Here is a 20,449-nt window from a genome sequence, read left to right as displayed (position 1 = left end):
AGTTTATTATAGAAAAAATAATCTAAATCCGCTATAGAAAAACAATATGAAGGGAGTATGCAATCTATTTAAAAAAATGAAGGGATTATATTATGTTATTTCAAAATTAGCCCGATAATGCTGCTATTAAATTTCCTAACAATCACAAATTTGCGTGATGTTCAGCACAGAGAAATGCCTTCATTATCGATGGCTGAATGGAAACCACTACTGATATATTTGTAAAAGGAGCATAATATTGGTGCTATTTATCATCCCCATTTATTCTGGAAACAAAAATGAATCTCTGATTTGTGAATACATACAACCAAGTCGATTGTTTGTTCTTCTTATTACATCATCATCATTTGTCTTGAAAAAACACCTTGACTGGCTTTACAACATTTCATATCTACTTGTAACGACCAGCATGCAGGAACATCCATCCTTCAGAACGCCTCCGATTGAACCAACCACGTCGATAACTTTATTATGTGGCTCTTTCATTTATACTGTACACAGAACATCATCACGAGGCCTTGGACAGTAGGGTGTGGAGGTGCCTCTCGACAACGTCGAGGCCGCAGAGCTCCTTGACGTCGGCCATGGTGGCCGGCACGTCCATCTGGAACGTCAGCGGCGACTCGGCCGAGAACTCCCTCCTGGCCGCCCTGATGGCCTCCCGCATCGCGCAGTGCACCGACGCCGCCATCAGCAGCGGCGGCTCGCCAGAGGCCTTGGAGGACAGCACCCGCCTCTTCTCGCGCGCGCTGTTGATGAACTCCACGTTGAGCTGCCTCGGGATGGTGTCCACCGTCGGGATCTTGTACGTCCACGTGCCGTCGTTGATCACCAGCCCGTCGGAGTTGCTCGCGTACTCCTCGCTGGTGAAAAACCCCACGCCTTGCACGAACGCGCCCTCCACCTGGCCGAGGTCCACCGCCGGGTTCAGGCTGTGCCCGCAATCGTACAACAGGTCGCTCCTCAGGATCGTCGTCGCTCCGGTCAGCACGTCGATCTCCACCTCGCTCACTCCGGCACCGTAGTTGAGGTATTTTACGAAGGCCGGGTCGGGCGTCCAGTAGGCGTGCGCCGACAGGTTCACGCTCTCCATCGTCGCCTGGGCGATCAGGGCGCTCCATGGCGCCGGCGCGCCGGAGTTGGCCTCGATGCTCTCCTTGATGGGCTTGAGCCGCTCGACAAGTGCGGCGCATGACTCCAGGACCGCCTGGCAGCTCACCTCGGAGGTGGTGCTCCCGCCGGTGAAGCCGCCCTGGACCATGCTCAGCGAGTCGGCCTGGATCACGCGCACCTTGTCCAGGAGGACCCCGTCGGCGTCCAGCTCCGCCAGCCCGAATGCCGTCATCTGCTTCACCTTGGTGTACAGCCCCTGCCCGATCTCCACGCCGCCGACCTCCACGACGATGGAACCGTCGTTCAGGATCGACACCTTCCCGGGCGACGGCCGGAGCGTCACCTGGAACGTGATTGGCACGCACGAGATGCCGCGCTTCTTCCACTTGCTCCCGCCGTTGAACCGCTCCACCTCCGCTGCCCTGCTCCGGTACTCCGGCGACGTGGTAAGCTTGTCAAACAAGTCGACGAGGCTGTACGTGGCGGCATCCCCCGCGGCCTTCCCGTAGAACGCCGTGAGACTGTCGAAGCTGTGGAGGTTCTTCCTCCGGACAGCATTGGTGTCGGCGGCGAGCACGGACGCGACATGCTCGATGATGGCCTCCGCTATGAAGGAGCCCTGTACTTCGCCGGGCCCTCGCATCGCCGACCTGGACGACACGTTGGTCTTGCACAACTTCACATCGAAGGCCAGGGCGCCCCAGTTGTACTTCTTCAGGGAGCTGAAGATGAACCCCGGGAGCATCGGGCTCACGTCGGGGGATATACCGGCGTTGATCCCTAGGTCAACGTGCAGCGCCGTGAGCGTGCCGTCCGACTTGAAGCCGACGGAGTACTTCACCTTCATCGGGTGCCGCCCTCCCGCCATGATCATGTCCGTCTTCAGGTCAAGGTACATCCGGACAGGGCGCCGCAGCTTGAACGCTGCAAGTGCACAGGCACATGCCACCTGAGGAACACAAACAATTATTCCTCTTCCAAGATCAGAAGCTGAAAGAAAGTTCGGCACTCTTTCGTGCAGATTGTTGGACGACGTATGGTTGCATGCATCATCCTCATGCAGAGGGGGTCATCCTCCTTTTCTAAAAAAAAATTGTCTGTGGACTTACAGGGCATCCTTTTTGTGCCTTCCCACCAAAGCCGCCACCAACTCTTCTTGTGATGACACGAACATTGTGGTACGGAACGCCGAGGAGGTCCGCGATGACATTCTGTGTGATTTCCGGAGTCTGCGTTGACGAGTAGACCGTGATACAGTTATCTTCGTCCGGGATGGCCAGGGCGGTGTTGGTCTCCATGTAGAAGTAGTACTGGGATTCAAGTTTCACCTGTGGTACATCAACAAACAAGATACTAGGTTTGAGCACAAATTTGGCCTTGTCCGAAACTAAGAATTAATGTAACATCCTCCTAGATTTTAGTATTTTTACCTCTCCTGATAAGATCTTGTGATCAGCTTCAGACATCCCTTTGTCAAAGTCCCCAACTGGCTGAGGAGCCAAATATGGGGGAGTATGGAAGTAGCTGTTATGTTTAATGGCATCCTCTATTGTCAGAATCGGCGGCTCAAGATTCTCGGTGCTGTACTCGATCACAGCTTGCTTCGCCGCCATATAGGCGTACTTCTGCGTTTCAGCAATCTGAAGAACATCAAAGCCACAAAATTGCACCATAAGTTCTCGGTGAACAAACACTACTACTGCACTGCTGGTTGTTCATTTTTGTCAAATTCAGTTCAAGTCGTTAAGAAGCAAGTACCACAATGCCAACTGTTTGACCAGCAAATTCAGAAACCGGATCTCCAAAAAGCGCTTCGTCTCCGAGCATCGGGTAGCTGGTTCCGATATTCTTTCCGCCGACAGGAATGTCCTTTGCGGAGATAACCGTGATGACCTTTTGTGCAGCCAAAGATGGTTTGAAGTTGAAACCTTTTATATGAGCATGAGGGTGTGTGCCGTAGATAAATGCTCCATATAGGCAATCCTTGGGAGCAGGGATGTCATCAACATAGACAGCCTCACCTGGACAAGAAGGAATATGTCAATATGACAGAAGTTAAAGGTGCCAACAAAAATGTTGAAGAGATATATTCATGGATGAAGCACATTAGTTATAAGGTTACAATTGAAGAGATAGAGTGCAAGGTAATTGAAGTAAACACTTGGAAGTTAAAAGTATAGGATTATACATACCTGAAGCTTGTAACTCTGACCCAGCTTTCGTGATTGACTTCCCGATTGGTTTGTATTTCTCGCTGAAAATCAGCTCTTGCCTTGACCGAATAGGTAAATTATCAGTGGCAACCTCCGGCGAGGACTCGGTGGAACCATTCGTAATAGCCTTTCTCGGTTCAATGAGGTCCTTGCCAAGTGAAGACAGGAGACTGAACATGAAAGCCACAGCCAAGCTGACTCTGTACTCAGGGTGCGTGGTGTCTTGTGACGGTCTGATAACTTCTTTCAGCAACTGAACTGCTTCAAGTACCACAGGTGCACTCACTGATTTCCCCTTGAGGAACTCCTCAACGTTCCGAGCCCGGATGGCGACGCCGCCGTAAGCGCCAAACGCGAGGCAGATTTCCTGGATGATGAGGTCTCCCGATGCTGCATCACCTGAAGTCCTTGCCAGGAATGCAGAGTTGACATAGGACACGGCATTGCCGAACGGCCTCGGGGCTGCTCTGGAGGTCTCGAAGATGACACTATCTGAACCCCAATCAGGGACAAATATGCTGAGCAGAATGGTCTTGGCATCAAAGGGAGGCTGCTCCAGGAACTCCTCCAGCGATAGGCAGACCGTCTTGGACGCCGTGTGGATGGTGACCGTGGCGGCGGCGGCGAGGAGAAGGGTGGCGATGTCCGACGGGAACCGAAGCCGCTGCGCCATGATAAGGTTGCCACCGATTGTCGCCGTGTTCCGGACGAACGGCGAGGCCACCTTGCCGAGGTGGCCGGCGATCTTCCTGAATACCGGAGTAGTGCCGTCCGAGAAGACCTCGATTGCTTTGGAGATGGACACGGCTGCCCCGATCTCCACCCCCTTGCTGCTCCTGTCGATGACCAGCAACTCCGGAATCCCTTTGATGTCGACGTACTTTTCGTAGAGGTCTTGCTCCTTGTACACTCCGGCGCCGGTGTTGGACGCCACGATCTTGACTGCAGTTTCATCGAACCAGTTGGCGTCAAAGAGGTTGTCGAGCTCCTGGATGCTCCTGGGGTGGTACCAGCCATCGTCGCTGACGGAGCCGGCGGAGTGCTCTGGCAGCTTGCCAATGTTGGACTTGATCTCGGCCTTGAGGAACTCGGGGAATGTGCAGACAGAGCCGGCGGAGTACTGCGGCAGCTTGCCAACGTCGGCACGGTCGTCGGCGGCTTTCTTCCAGAAGGAGTTGAGGCCGAGATCCTCGAGGTCGACGTCCGCGGCGAAGCTCTTGCAGGCGTCGACGATGGGCCGGTAGCCGGTGCAGCGGCAGAGGTTGCCCGAGACGGCGTGCTCGGCCTCCGAGCAGGTGAGCCTGGAGAACCCAGCCGGCGGCGCCGGGACGGCATGGCCGGGCTTGTCTGCCTTGACGAGCGCGGAGAAGATGGACATGCACATGCCGGGGGTGCAGAAGCCGCACTGGGAGGCGTGGAAGCCGGAGAGGCGCTGCTGGACGGGGTGGTAGCCATCACGGGTGTTGCCGATGCCCTCGCTGGTGGTCACCGAGCAGTGGCTCAGTGTGCCGAGGAGCGTCAGGCAGGAGTTGGCCGAGAACTCGGTCACCTCGTCGGTGGCCGGGTCGTACTTGGAGATGAGCACCACGCATGCGCCGCATCCACCTGCACGCAGCAACGTGACATATACATCGTAAATCAGAATCACAAACCGGCCGATTAAGATCTACTCCCTCTATCCTATAATAACTTAAAAAACGTTCTTATATTTATATTATGAGACGGAGGGAGTACTCCGGTAATCGTCGATTCTGCTAAAACGACAGCGGTTGTTCTATATACTTCAAAGTTTGTAACTGCGTGGTTGATTAAAATTAGCAAACTACATTTTACAGGAAAAGAAAGAAAGGCGATCTCGCCTCCTGCCGCCAGGGCGCCTTCGTCCGCCGCCGTCCTCCGGCGGCTCCCCTCCGCAGGTCGTCGATGGTGAGGAGAGTCACCGAATCCATGCGTGTGGATTGTTTTAGGCACTAGTTTCTTAGGGTTTTTGGGCTGTTCATCGTCATGGCTTCGGCGATGGTGATGATGACGTCGACTAATAAATTTTCAGATCCTTCCTCAACGAGGCGATTCATTTTTGGGGTGGATTTAAAAACCAGACTGTTCAAGCAAGGATGGTGCGGTAGCGGCGGCATCCTTGTGGTGGACCTCTGACCTCGGGCTCCGTCGTTGCGACGGCGTTTGCTCCAGGCCGGTGCGAAGTTTGGGAGGTAGTCCAGGAGCGGATGCAGATTATGGCCTGCATTGGCGACATCTGGAAGATGGTGGATCTGGGTTCGTGGTTTGTGGCAGGAAGGTATGATTTCCTCCTCCAACGTCTTAGTTGGGCAGGGATGCCAGATCTGGAGTTCGATATATTTGCAGTAATGCAACTTTTTGTAAATACAAAATATATCCTACCTAGCAGTATAAATAATTTCTACATGCTTATTAAATATCACCATCTACAAAACGGTACATATGTAACCGATGCATTATTATTTTTCCATGGGAACATAAATTTATATCAAATGAAAGATGCTTATGAACCGTGATTATTCTAATCACACGATATAAGTTTATGTACACCATAAAAAAAATTAGACACTCTCAGATGTTGCTCTCGCATTTGCGAGAGCCAGTGTGCTAGTTTGGTAATAAGATAGGGTATTTGCACTGATTGATTCTAGTTGAACTATTATTATAATAGTGACAGTGGGATGAAAATGCAATTCAAGTTGCACTGATTAATAGGACTATCCTCCTCCTTCTCCTCCTCCTCCAAAAAGCTAGGGTTCCTGCCTCTCGTCGGCGTCGCCACAGGTCCGCCTCGTATCCGGTGGCCCTAGGGCCATAGGGGCGTGGTGGATCCTGTCAAGGGCCAGCGCGAGGGCTCTGATTATAGTTGTTTCTTTCTGTTTTATTAGGGTTTGTGTCCTGCTCAGGAAGACGAGACAGCGGCGGCACCCTAAAGATGAAATAAAGTTCTTCCCGTCTAGCCCCCGTTCCAGCTGTGCGTCTAGCATCGTTGGTGGGTGTGTGAAGATGTGTCTCCGGCGGATCTATCTTTGACGGATTTGCTCGGATCTCGTCGTTGTTCGTCTACATTCGTGTGTCTTTGGGTTGGATCCTTCCGATCTACGTTATTCTTCGTCAGCGGCGGTTCCTGTTCTGGTGTGCTGGTCCTATGGGGCCTTAGCACGACGACTTCCCGGCTGTCTACTACAACAAGTTATGGCCGACTCTGGCGATGGAGGGGCGATGACGGCGGCGCGCCTTCAGCTCGCTTTAGTGCTTGTAGTCGTCGCTAGGTGGTCTATGAATTTAAATGTAATTTTTATTATTTCCAGTGTTTATTGTACTGTCATAATTAAAGATAAATAGGTCGGAAGTTTTCTAAAAAAATAAAATTAGTAGGACTAAATGGTCTTGCTACTCTATGGAATAAATGACAAAGAAACTACTGTCTCGAGGTTCGTTGACGTAATTTCAATGCTCCTTTGTGGTCAATATGTGACACAACTTGATGCCTTTCAAAATTAGTCAAGCTACACAACCACTCTTAGGCCTTGTACAATGCTAGATGTTTAGGAAGGTGCTTAGAAAAATAAACCGGATAGAAAAATAAACCGGATTTTTCTGAAGCACCAGTGTCTATTTTTACAGTAGAGACGCCTAATTAAGCGTCTGCCCTTTACAAATAAGCACCGATGCTTAAAAAAAGCTTGGTTTATTTCTCTAAACACCTTGCATTGTACAAGGCCTTATGATGAGTTACGAGTGAATCAATCGGCATTCTAACACTCTGCATTCAGTATAACATGATACATGATATTTTGTATGATTAATGCTCTTAATTGATTTCCACCATATAACATAACATCACATATGTCTGATGATTTTTTAGAAGGAAGGCATGCAAACTAGTAGCATTTTTTGTTTGTTTCTGTAAAAGAAAACTGCAAATATATGTAGATTTAAAACGAAAATAGTCTGCTGTAAAGGAGGGTAGCAACGCACGCCTCCAGAGGTTGACACGTATTCTAATCTAACGTCGTTCCATTGAATTAACGGTGAGACGAGGGCTGTGGCCTCCTGCCACATGTCAGTGCTTTGGTCCGCTCTGTCGCTATGTTCTGTGACTGTCGCTATGCCCTGGTCTCAAGGGTCTGTCACTGGATCTATAAATTTAGGTCTTCTTTGGTTCATAGGATAAGAATTTTATAGGAATAGGAAAATCATAAGAAGTGAGATGATATGTATGTTAATTCCTATAGAGAAAGAGATGTCGTTTGATGTATATAATAGGATTTTTTCCATTGAGTCTAGTCTAATGTTTTTTTTCCTCCAAACCATGAAGGATTGATTCTTATCCTACATAGAAATAGGAATTCATTCCTACAAACCAAAGGGCTTCAAAGAAATTTTTCCTTTGCAAATCCTATCCTATAGAATTCATACAAAAATCCTACAAACCAAAGGAGGCCTTAGCTTCTATTTCTTGATGTTGGCTTCTTTCACGGGATCGCGATCGATGGAAACTGTTTGGCTCGCTAACTCCAGCTTCTGGTGCTTGCCGGCAGGCCAACCTGCATGAGCGGACCGAAGCCCAGCCGGCTCAACACATAAAGTGGCCTTAGGCCCAGTCGGGCACATGAGGAGAGTGGCTGGGCTTGGCCCAGTACAGAGGAAAAGGTAGCGATCTATCCACGTCGCCTCGAGAGGACGTAATAAGAGGGGAGAGAGAACATAGCGAACCGGTACGTGCCTCTCGAGTCACTTCGCGGTGGCACTCCTATGTAATTTCGCCTAACTCCCGCTTCCCTTTTTCTTGGACCGCCAGAAGTGCTGCTCCCGTTTTTTGTACGTAGATTTTCGTCAGATCCGGGAAGCTAGCTTCTCGAAGCCAGCCCGTTCGGCCCAGCTCCAACGAAAATTTAATGAAGCTGGAAGCTAGCCAATTTAGTACACACCCCCTCGGTACCAATTTAGTTTGCGTTTTTGGCTTCAGTCAAAGTCAAGCTTTTCAAACTTTGACCAAGAATATAAGAAAAAAAACAATATTCATAATACCTAATGCATATGATATGAAAATCTACTTTATAACAGTTTTAATAGAATAAATTTTATATAGTGGATGTTAATAATTTTTTACAAAGTTTGACTTTGAATAAATCCAAAACGCAAACTAAATTAAACGGAGGGAGTACGCTCTGCCACACATATGAGCTACTCCCTCCGACCAGGTGCATTTGGCACCTAATGAAATTCAGAAATTCTAAATATATTAGTCGCCAATATTAGCTAGCATGGTGTGCAGTAATTAATTTTATGGGCAAACTCTAGAGAACGAGGCACTTGCGACCAGTCGTTGCAAAACAGTGAGTGCATCACCCGCAAAAAAAAAACAGTGAGTGCATGCAAATGGCGGCACTTAATTGACGCATTTGCATGCAAACAACCAGCGTGGTGGTTGGCTGCCAAAAGGCATCTCGAACAGGTTGTATCTCCATGCAAGGTAAAATGTCCATGTCATTAACCAACAAATTATCATACAACTATTCTAATAGGTTATATCTAAGCTATTCAATAGATGGTAAAAAAATAAATGTGATTGCTTTTTATTTCATCTTGAACCTTGTGCAAAGGTTGTTGGTTAAGTGCATTGTCCCAAAAAGTTCATTAAGTACGCATATAAACACGTGCCAATTAATACTTTCTAGTCTAATCCATACGCACCTAGATCATGATGCATATTTTTAGACGCCCTACCCACCTGGAATCCTGGATCCCACCTGAATGGAGGGAGTACTGGTTTTTCTTAAAACGTAAACGAGCTATTTAAAACTAGCGCATGTGAGGAGAGATTTTTTTAATTGTTTAGATTTTTTATCACATGTGTCATGTGGTGCATGACGATAGAGTTAGCTAGTACTAGATCGCTATCAGGTTTTCTAATGAAAAAAGAGCAGCTTGCTTGCGGTGCTTTGTGTTACCGGGAGAACTAGGCTGCATTGATTTTGCGAAAAACTGGTGAAGAAAAAAGGATCCCTTGGCTAGGATTTCGTGTGCCTCCCGTCGATGCCGTCGCCAGTCTACCTCGTCTTCTATGGTCTTATGGTATGGACTCATAGTGGATCGCGGCCTTTGCCGGTGAGAGGGCTCCATTTTTTCATATTTTTTTGAGTTTTGTTAAGGTTTATGTCTTGCTTAGAGAGGCAAGACGACGACGGCTCTCTGCTGATGGAATAATGTTCTCCTCGCCTTGTCTCCGTTCCGATTGTGCTTCTAACATCGTTGGAGGGCATGTGAAGATTTGTCTTCGACGGATCTCATGGAATTTGGTCGGCATTTGTTTTCGGTGGATTCATGTGGATCTTGTCTTCATTCGTCTGTGTTCTTGTGTCTACAGATTAGATCTTTCTATTCTACGCTTCCCTTCACTGGCGGCGGATGTTCGCTGATCCTATGGGATCTTAGCATGACGACTTTCCGACTATCTACTATAACAAAGTTTGCCCGGCTTTGATGAGGGAGGGACGAAGACGGCGGCGCGTCTTTGGCTCGCTCCAGTGCAAGTAGTTGTCGGTAGGTCGTCTATGGACCTTGATGTATTTTTTTTTATTTCTGATGTTCTTTATCTCTACTAGTATTAAAGAAGAATCGAACGCCGTGATGGTTTAACCTTGTTCCCTCCCTCGCCCTCCTTCGATCCCCTCCGCTCCTATACGTGAAAAAAGGATCTCCTCGAACAAAAGAAAAGAAAAAGGAAAAAAAACAGCCCACATACGCACGTCGTCCCGCGAGGCGGCGTACGCCATGTCGCCGCTCCGCCGTGCTTCATCTTTATCAAGCCGCCGGGAGATGGGAAGCGGGCCCCTTCTCTGTTGATGAGGTTATACCGGAGGTTCCAGTTCGGGAGGTCAAGGTTGACCATAGCCCAAGATCCCGGGCGACGATCGGGCGACCGGCCGGTGTGATGTCCATGTTCCCATCGGCGAAGCCCCTCTGCGTGGTTGTCTTATCTGACTCCTCTGCAAGGTCACCTCCAACGCAGGTAAGCTCCCCAGTCCCCACTCCGCCTCTTCTTATCTTCGCCAGGCACGCAGCGACCCGGCTGATCCATCGTTGGCCAGCGGCAGAGGTGTTCGACGAGTTCATCCGGGGACTGCATGGAGCACCACAATGTCTCCACCCTGTCGTTGCTCAACAACGACCTCGAGAGTCGATATGACCGGCTGGGGGTTTCCCGCTTGTCGTTGAGGCCTTCCACGACTCAGTCCACGGCGCCGCCAGCTTTGGCCTGATCGGGAATTCGGGATAGAAGACGTACAACCACCCATAAGTTTCTCTTCCTTCTCCTCTCTTAACTTTTTGTAATGTCCCAAATCATCTATTTCATCATCACCAAGATACAACCATAGATGACAGTTTGCGAATGGGGAATTGGAGATACGAGGAGGAAGCAGGGGTGAGGTTCAGAGAACAAGGGAGAGAGAGTTCAGAGGGAGAGAGTGTTCAGAGAACGAGGGGGTGAGGTTCCCAGGACACACTAGCCAGCTCACAAAGCTCTCTCGCATGGATATTCTGAGCCATGCGACTTATTCCCGCTGACACAGGCGTAGGTGTGACAATTTTGTACGGTTCTCTTCTCGGTCTGATTCCTAATGGAGAATTCGAGTAAAAAACTCCAGCTTGATTTCTTAATTATGATCTGCACTAATAGTGCAGATGCATATTCTCTCAAATTGTATACGGTTCTCTTCTTGGGCTGATTCCTAATACAAAACTTGTCCTGGATCTTGATTTATTGGTTATGACGTGCACTATTATTTTTGGTCAGATTCTTCCAGCAACTTCTAATGGAGATGGGATAATAGTTCCAGGATAAAGAAGAGGTATGAGCATGGACTTCTAATACTTCTCTATAAGTTTGACATTTTTTTGACACTTCCTGCAAAAAGAAAGTAAATCTGTCATTGTTGAGACGTAGTCCACGAGAAATTGTGCTTTTCAGTTTCGTAAACATTGTGAGAGTTTTGCTTGATCTGTAACTGAAATCTGATAGTCTTGTTGTGTTTGTTACGCCATTCTGTATGTGGAATAGTCTTCTTGTTGTGATGAATAGGCGCAGGGGCAGCAATCGGAGGAGAGCGGGGCGGATGGGGTGGAGAACGACGAGGTTACACGGATGGATATAGCAGCACATCAGAGTTAACTTCATATTTCTCGCTGACAAATATTTTGCTTTTGCTTAGTATCCCACATCATGTTAGTGCTGCATCTATCTTGTTTGTTTACTGAAACTAGGAGTAGTAGTACATCATAGTTGTTGCTGAAAATACTCCTACCATAGGTGATATTGCTTTGATCATAAATGAATTGCCGTGGAACTATATAATCTCGACGATTAGATGAAGATGATAAACACTGTCATTGTCTTGGTCGTTTGGATGATTTGGAAGGAGCGATACAACAGAGTTTTGAAGGAAAATCCTCCCATTTGGATCGCACATCGAATAAATTTAGTGTGGTGCGCACAACTGGTGTAAGGTAGGGGCCAAATTTCTTGCACACTTGTTTGTTTAACATAACCGCTCTGTTCTTCTCAGCTTATCCCATTTTTCAGAACATGTTTTGGGAGTGTCAAGCATTTATTTTCAAGGTCGACAGTTCCTCGTCGAACGGTGGATCTTTTACCAAGTATGGGGTCGCTTCAGGCAAGAGGAATAAGCTTTCCTTCGCTGCTATCTTGGTCGCATGCTCCTTTCAGCAAGAACGTAACAACTTGATGTTTGAATGGTTCAAGGCTGATGCTTTGTGCTTTGTATCTCCCTGTCCGACAAGGTTTACGGTTTGTGTTTCGGCAGTTACCTTCTTTTCCTATGTAGGTTGTGATGAGGTCGTTCTTTTCTTTTGAGCTTTGTACTCTGAGATTAGATACTATTATTTCTTCTATAATGATAAAATGCACTTCTCCTGCATGGTTTCGAAAAAATACCTCCATTTAATATTCTTACAGTTTTAATCATATATGAACTGCTAAGGAACCATACCACCTTTCTGTTTTACTGCTATGTTTTTTTACTAGCTATTTTACTTCAAGCACTCGATTTATATTTATTTTCTAAAACAAGTAGATTTATATTTATGAGCATGCACTTGCAGTTCAGTAAACTGGAGTATGGTAATTCATTCTCCATGAAGAATGACAAAAATGTTGCACCTTAATTAGGTATCTATGTTTTTAGTTAAGATTTTTTAGCACATCTTTTCCTTGATATTCATATTCACATTTAAGGTCCATACCAGTGTACCGCCAGCTATTGTTTTGACTAACTTTTGTTGGTGTGAACCAATCTCTTTGAATATTGTCAGATAGTTTTGATCATAAATGAATTGTTGCAGAACTATATAATCTCCATGATTACAATGCCTCGATTTAATATTCTTACAGTTTTAATCATATATGAACTGCTAAGGGACCATATGACCTTTTTGTTTGACTACTAAGATTTTTTTACTACTAGCTACTTTATTTGCAGTAGTCAATTTATATTGTATTTTGAAAGTAGGTTTTTATTTATCTTCATGCACTTCCAGTTCAGTAAACTGGAGTATGCATTAATTCATTCTCCATGAAGTAATGATGAAAATGTTGCACCCTAATGAGGTATTCTTTTCTATTTTTTAGTATGCTTTGTACTACAAGAGGCACTAAACATAGGACTTGTAGTGTAACCGGATCTATACATGATTAAGTATATATATACTCAAGTACCTACTGAGTCTCAGTTTTGTTTATTGCACAGACTTTGTGTGCATGCATACACAATTTTTTAGAACAATGACTATGTTGCATGCTGGTGTCCCTATGTTTCTATCCACAAGGCTATATATGTGCCTTATCATCAGAAATAAAATGAGTAATAGGGGCTGAGGAGAATGTACATTCTGTAGCTAGCTGAGCACAATGGATAATAATACATCGTATGTATGGATTCTGAACTATGTAAAGATGAGGAGTCAGAGTAATCACATGCCTTTTATTACTTTGTTGTTCATATTTCACTAGTAGAAAAAGGGTCAAATGTGAAGCACATTAGTGCCGGTTTGAATTTGAACCGACTCTAATGTGTCCATTAGTGCCGATTCCAACAGCTAGGCGGGCGGACATCATTAGTACCGGTTCGTGGGCAACCTTTAGTGTCGGTTCATGCCACAAACTGGTACTATTGAGGCTGTGTCGGGCTATGGTCAGGCTGGGGCCTCACGAACATTTTAGTACCGGTTCATGGCATAAACCGGTAATAGAGTATTTCAGTAAACTGATTTTTAGTCCCACCTCGCCAAGAGAGAGGCAGTAGGAGCGATTTATAAGCCGTGAGTGCAGAGACGATGAAGGAGAGGCGCAATGCTCACCTGCATGTTGCTTAGCTTCAAGCCTTTCGAAATAGAATCGATTGCATGGAGTTATGTGCAGTGCAGTCTACACTATTCCGAAAAGCTTGAAGCTAATTAAGCAGCATTGCACCTCTTTTTTTATTTTTAGTAACTTATTTGAACTCCAGACTTCTTGTGTTCAATATGCAGCATTCAAAGCAACGTCATCAATTTCCAACACGTTCTGACATCATTTGTTGTTTTTCAGTCATTTACCAATTTGTTTAGAGAGCTAAATGACCATGAAATTGAAAATCACTACAAAATGAAGTCTGAAAATGTTGAAACTTGGCATGGTATCATCATTTCACCCGCATAGCATGTGCGAAAGAGTAGAGAGGGTCATGGCAAAAACTGGACGCACTTCGTGTACAAACTGGACAATCTCTTTCGGAGTATCAGGGTTTCGGACGAGAACTCATCTGTTACACAGGCACTTCAATGTTTTTTAAACTTATTTGAACTTCCGTCATTTACCGATTTGCTTAGACGGCTAAATGATCGTGAAATTGAAAATCACTACAAAATGAAGTCTGAAAATGTTGAAACTTAGCATGGTATCGTCATTTCACCCGCATAGCATGTGCGAATGAGTAGAGAGGGTCACGGCAAAAACTGGACGCACTTCGTGTACAAACTGGACAATCTCTTTCGGAGTATCAGGGTTTCGGACGAGAACTCATCTGTTACACGGGCACTTCAATGTTTTTTAAATTTATTTGAACTCCACCCTTTTTTGCATTTAGTATGCAGCATTCAAAGCGACGTCATCAATTTCCAACATGTTCTGACATCATTTGTTGTTTTTCAGTTATTTACCGATTTATTTAGAGAGCTAGATGATCGTGAAATTGAAAAAATCACTAGAAAATGAACTCTCAAAATATTGAAACTTGCCATAGTATCATCATTTCACCCGCATAGCATGTGCGAAATAGTAGAGAGGGTCATAAAGAAACTAAATACAAAACAAAAAACTACTTAGAAATAAATAGATGATAATAAATAAAGCAGAAAAGACAAAAACTATATAAAAAAATTACTTAAAAATAAATAATGCAGAAAAAAGTACTGAGAAATAAATAGAAGAAAATAAATAAAGCAGAAAAGAAAAAAACTATATAAAAAATTTACTCAAAAATAAATAAAAGAAAATAAATAATGTAGAAAAAAACTATATAAAAAATTACTCAAAAATAAATAGAAGAAAATAAATAATGCAGAAAAGAAAAACTATAAAAAAATTGTTGGGGCGCTGCCCAGTGGGCCTGCCAGACCTAGGGTGTGCAACTTCAGGTCAGAAGGTCCGACAGACTCACAGGACAGCGCGCCATAGTTAGGCTCAGAGGCCTGCTATATAGAGGAGTTCGAAGGAGCAGCCACGGCTGGGTTTTATAAATCAGTGCGGCTGCCCTTCGCTCGGCGAGGTGGGACTAAAACATTGTGTACCGCGGTTGGCAGCGCAACCCCTTTAGTACCGGTTCGTGGCTCCAACCGGTACTAATGGGGGCCTTTAGTACCGGTTGGAGCCACAAACCGGTACTAAAGGGGTCCGCTTCCCGCCGCTTGACCTGGACAAAATTGGCCTTTAGTACCGGTTGGTGGCTCCAACCGGTACTAAAGGTCCCTCCTATATATATGACACTTACGAAAAATTCAGTTTTCATCCGTCGTCCGTCTTCTATCCAACGAAATCGCCCGATATCATCGCCGCCGTCGTCCATCGCGTGCCGCCCTCGCCGCCACCGCCGCGCGCCGTCGCCCCCTCCGCCCGTCGTCGCCGTCCCCGCCGCGCGCCGTCGTCCCTGCCGCGGGCCGTCGTCCCCGTCGCCCCCGCCGCCGCCCCGTACTATGTCGCCGTCTCGATCGCGTCGCTGTCCCCGTCGCGTCGCCATCTCGCGCCGGCGCCCGTAGGCCGTCGCCCAACGCTCGTACACACACATACAGACACACACACACACAAACACACATATTTTTTTTACTTATTTTCTTTTTCTGTTGTTTAGATTAATGTTAGATGAATTACGTAGATAAAAATGTTAGAATGTTAATTAATGTTAGATGAATCAGATAGAAAAGTTGTTAAATAGTCATGTCAATTGTTAGATGAATTAGCTAAATATTAAAAAAATACTATGCAATGCAGACACATACACCTATTTTGAATGCAAAACTTGGCAAGCACTATGCAAGGCTTATGCATTTGAGCATGATATGGTTATCACCTTTGATATTCGTCCGGAAGATAATATTGAAGGTAATAGAGACATCTAGGTCGATGTGCCGACACCTCCAGTTCTACCATTATGTGAGTTTCTCAACCATATTTATATCTTCGATATTTTTTATTCAAAAATAGTTGACAAGTAATTTTTATTGACAACTTATTTCCAATTTAGCAAACATGTCCGGCGTTTGATAGACAGGACCGTCCAATGTCCCGGGGCTGAACTAAACTGCGAGGAGACAAGTCATTATGTTTCATGGCTTGAGGATCTTGTTGCTGTCAAGACAATTTTTTTGAATGCACTTAGAAATGTTAGTACTCAAAATATGCGACCAATATTGTTCGTACTGAACTACGGTCACATATATTTAGGAAAGATGGTAAGATTTCTACTATTTCTCCTCAGTGCTTCTTTTGCATACATTATTATTTTTAAGCTAAACTTTATTTTGCTAAGTATGTTACTATATGATGTTCTTCAACAGGGACTCCCGATAAATGTTGTGCCTGATTGGATCGAGACTAAAGGTATCATGAATATTGTTAGCTTACGGCCAAGATATCCTACAATTCATTTAGTGCATTGAGGATTTCTAATAGCGAGGAATGCTTAATAGTAAAAGACTGGAGCAAAATTGTGAACGATCGCAAAGAAGTACTAGGGGGCAGCAATCAGAAGCGCAACCCACGATTAGGAGACAGGTTCATCTGCATGCTCCAATATGATGAATCAGGAAAGCTATACATGTTCTATGTTATTTTACCTGAGAGAGAGCAGCAGGAGTGATTAGCTAGTTCATGCTCTTAGTACTTGTCCTTTCATGTCCGTGTTCTTCTTCGTCCTGAACTTAATCTTAAAGTGTGATTTGCTTTTGTGGTGTTATGAACGCTTATAATATCATTATAATGAATGTTTCTTCTTTAAGCTAGTGTTGGTGGTGATTAGATAACAGTAATGACTATATGATGATTAAGTAGTGGTAATGAGACGACTATATATAATGATTTTTAGCTAGCTATGAAAACTGTTGTTTGTGATGATATATATGATGCAAGAGTTTTTATATTAATATGACGATGATGAGTTATTATATCATTTATGAAAGAAAACGCAGATTAGTTTCAACTGGATGGATTCTAGCTAAGTGATCAAGTATATGCCATATTCATATTACCTCAGTCACTTAATTAGGTGATCAAGTATAATATGGATATGGCATATACTTGATGACTTAGCTAGGATCCACATGCATCCAGTCAAACTAATCTGCGGTAGTTTCACCTAATGACTTAACAACTCATTATAATGTAAAACAATCACTAAATTAAATTGAAAACACAAAATTAAAGTAAAAAGAAAAAATAAAATCAAAACACATCCGAACATTTAGTATCGGTTGGTGTTATCAACCGGTACTAATGTCCTACACGCCGCCGGAGCTGGCTCGTGCCACGTGGTTGCCCTTTAACGTCGATTCGTGCGGAACCGGTACTAAAGGGAGGGGGACCTTTAGTCCCCACACTTTAGTGCCGGTTACCGAACTGGCACTAAAAGGCCTTATGAACTGGTGCTATAGCCCGGTTCTGCACTAGTGTTTAGAACTAGAGAGAGGGAAAGACGGAGTTGCTAGCTCATACTACTTGAGACTGAAGGTCATTTTTCTATATAGTACCACATATGATGGCATGTAGTTCTTGTATATACATATACTTGAGATGTTCTGGATAAAGTTGGAGCCATGAATCTAAGCTTAGCTTTTTTATTACTTTATTCCTTATTATTTTTGGGGAACAATAATATAGCATGATGTAGTTCTTGTATATACATATACTTGAGATGTTCTTTGAGCAGAGTATCCCTGGTCTTAAAACTTCTTGAGCCCCATAAACAGAAATGACAAAGTGATAGCGCTAATAAGGTGAATCCAAAGCTAGATTCATGGGGTGGTTGTTGATTTTTCATTCTGAGTTGTGTTTCGTTTACATTAAACTTTTCCCATTCCCTTCACCCCTGCCGAGACATTGGTTGATGTGAAGCCCAGAACAAATTCAATTGCACAATTATCCACATTAATTAGTGTGGGTTGCAGGGATGTTGCGATTGTCACATGTCCTCCTTGATTTAAGGCGTGCCCTTCACATGTAAGCATTTCTTGCAGGAAACAACAAGAGCTCCCAACTATTCACTAGACTAGGAAGAAATGCATACATAAAAAGGAAGCTATTGCAAGCGCACAGATGAGGATGAGACAGAGAAGTAGCCCAGCATGAGAAAGATTGTCATCATATTTTATCTTCTTGTATTTCAGGTGGCACTTAGGTGTGGGGAAATGGACATGGTGATTCCTAGGAAGGGAGTTGAGTGGGAGCAAGACATAGAACTTTGTGAACGAATTTAAATTCTGAAGGGAAAGGCATTTCGCAATACTGGGCCGGAAAACTTCACTCTAGGTTGTATATAAACAATCTAGCAACTAATATGCACTTAGTTTATTTTTTACATGTCTCTTTATGGTTCAAATTATGTTTAGTGGGCAAGCATATATCGACCAAATTATGTTCAGTTCTTATATTATTATCAGATTCTAGAACGACTGTATCCATCTTTTAGTTTTCATCTTCCCAACTGAGTATTCTTTTGCTTCACTCCCTTTGATGAGTGAGTTACCACAATAAATTCAGGTTTGGAAATACATGAACCTGTCGTTTGAATGGTCTAGTTAATCGAAAATATGAACTTTCATAGAAACATACACCAACACATGAGCATTAGCTATCCGTACAAAAAGCAAAAATGGCACACATCGTACACGCTAACATATCATTGCCATATTGGACTTTTCTGGAGTGAAGTAGAGTGACGGCATTGAAGCTAGAGCAAAGGATTGGTTTGAGATAAAACAGGTTGAAGAAGGAGCAACATTTGTCTTGTTGGTAGGGTATGGTGTCCCGTGACGACGCACGGTCAGTCAACTAATACTATCTTGACAGTTGATGAATAGATCGAAAGTTATTTTTAAAAAATACTGCAAAAAACTGAATCAAAGAAACCAGGTCATGAAATCAAGCACTAGCAGAAATCGAAGACGACGCATATATTCAGCTCACATCCTCGGGTCGACCGATAAATAAACTAACTAGTGAGTTAAGCTAAGCTCCCCCGCAAAAAAAAAAGGTTAAGCTAAGCAAGCTCTTGGAGATGGATGCATGGAGCAACTCACCTTCGCCGCAGCTGATCTTTGGCCCCCGGACGGGCGTCTTGGTGCGGAGGAACTCCAGCAGCGTCATGGACGGGTGGACGTCCGCCCCCGCCGCCTCGCGCCGCACGCCGTTCAGGGCCAGCACCACCACCCTCGCCGTCTCCTTCCCCATCTCCATCTCAACCCAACCCAAGAACGTGCTTTCCTTTTGATTTTTTTTTTCTAGTTGTTTGGATCGCACGTGGTGAGCAACTGTCCTTTCTTCTATGTACTAATATGGTCAAGCTAGGCACAGCTAGCTATATTATATACTCCGTAGTACTTCCTCCATTCCATAATATAGTATTTTCTCTATTCATATGTTTTAACTTTGATCGTAAATTTAACTATCAAAACCGATTGCGGTGGGAGCAAAAATTATATCAGTGAATTCGTATTAAAAAAAGTTTTCAATTATATAATTTTTTCTCCCGTCGCAATTAGTCTTATTGGTTAAATTTATGATTAAAATTGGATCATAGAAAATGCGAGCACACTATATTTTAGAATGGAGGAAATAGTATATATGCAGTGACTCGATCGGGGAAGGAGGAGTGGAAGGGAAATAGGATGGACCGGTGAGGCATACTTTTACTTTCTGTTTAAGACGAGTGACAGAGATTCGTGCTGTCCGCGTGCATGTGCCGCTGTCGGAGGCCACAGCTCACCCAATCAGGAGGCAGCGCAAGGCAGCACACGGATTGTGTGTTTTCTGTGACTCTTTCTTGGCCGTCCGATCAGATCAGATTGGTGAGTGGCTCTGAATTTAGTGTTGCCTGTAGAAAACTTAATGCTTGTTGACTCTATCCGGTGAGTTTATCTCATACTTCATTCGTCCAAAAATACTTGTTTTAAAAATTAGATAAAATGAAGTCTAGATATATTTATTTCGAAGACAAGTATTTTGAAGAAAGTACTATTTGGAATGGGTGTCGGTTGGTATACTACTGGAGGATTCCAATCTATTCTAATTTTTATTTATAAATATGCAAACATAAAAGAACCCTGCTATACACACGACACGGCACACATGATTTGTGGACGACGCTTAAGTTAACACCATGTGTTTCTCAAAAAAAAAAACACACACATGTGATGCTCTGCAGCAGCACTGGTCAACCGTTGGATATGACTGTCGTCTACACGTGGTGTGTGCAGTTTTATCTGCACAACAATTTCGTTGATAAAAATAGTTTCCCAAAGGCTTTTTTATGCAAACAAAATTGCCTTATCAT

General features: G+C 44.6%; 1 protein-coding gene across 1 annotated transcript; it reads right to left on the bottom strand.

The window, feature by feature from the left end:
* Positions 1–238: 238 nt before the first annotated feature.
* Positions 239–19,459, bottom strand: LOC125546255 (indole-3-acetaldehyde oxidase). Its single transcript, XM_048710465.2, has 6 exons — positions 19,197–19,459; positions 3,306–4,931; positions 2,872–3,134; positions 2,544–2,753; positions 2,223–2,441; positions 239–2,062 (listed from the first exon to the last, which is right to left on the bottom strand). The coding sequence occupies exons 1-6, from the start codon at positions 19,351–19,353 to the stop codon at positions 509–511; spliced, it is 4,029 nt and encodes a 1,342-aa protein (XP_048566422.2). The 5' UTR covers positions 19,354–19,459; the 3' UTR covers positions 239–508.
* Positions 19,460–20,449: the final 990 nt, after the last annotated feature.

This window comes from Triticum urartu, chromosome 3A (assembly GCF_056163025.1).
Source record: "Triticum urartu cultivar PI428250 chromosome 3A, HENAU_Tu73, whole genome shotgun sequence".
In the NCBI taxonomy this organism is placed as follows: domain Eukaryota; kingdom Viridiplantae; phylum Streptophyta; class Magnoliopsida; order Poales; family Poaceae; genus Triticum; species Triticum urartu.
Note: the sequence above shows the minus strand (reverse complement) of the source record. Positions and strands in the feature narration are given on the sequence as shown.

Excerpts from the sequence above, each read along its gene's own strand:
- LOC125546255 (XM_048710465.2), bottom strand. The coding sequence starts at position 19,353 with ATGGAGATGGGGAAGGAGACGGCGAGGGTGGTGGTGCTGGCCCTGAAC. Across the intron at positions 3,135-3,305 it reads GTCAGAGTTACAAGCTTCAG|GTGAGGCTGTCTATGTTGAT; the intron begins GTATGTATAATC and ends CTTCTTGTCCAG. Across the intron at positions 2,754-2,871 it reads GTCAAACAGTTGGCATTGTG|ATTGCTGAAACGCAGAAGTA; the intron begins GTACTTGCTTCT and ends GATGTTCTTCAG.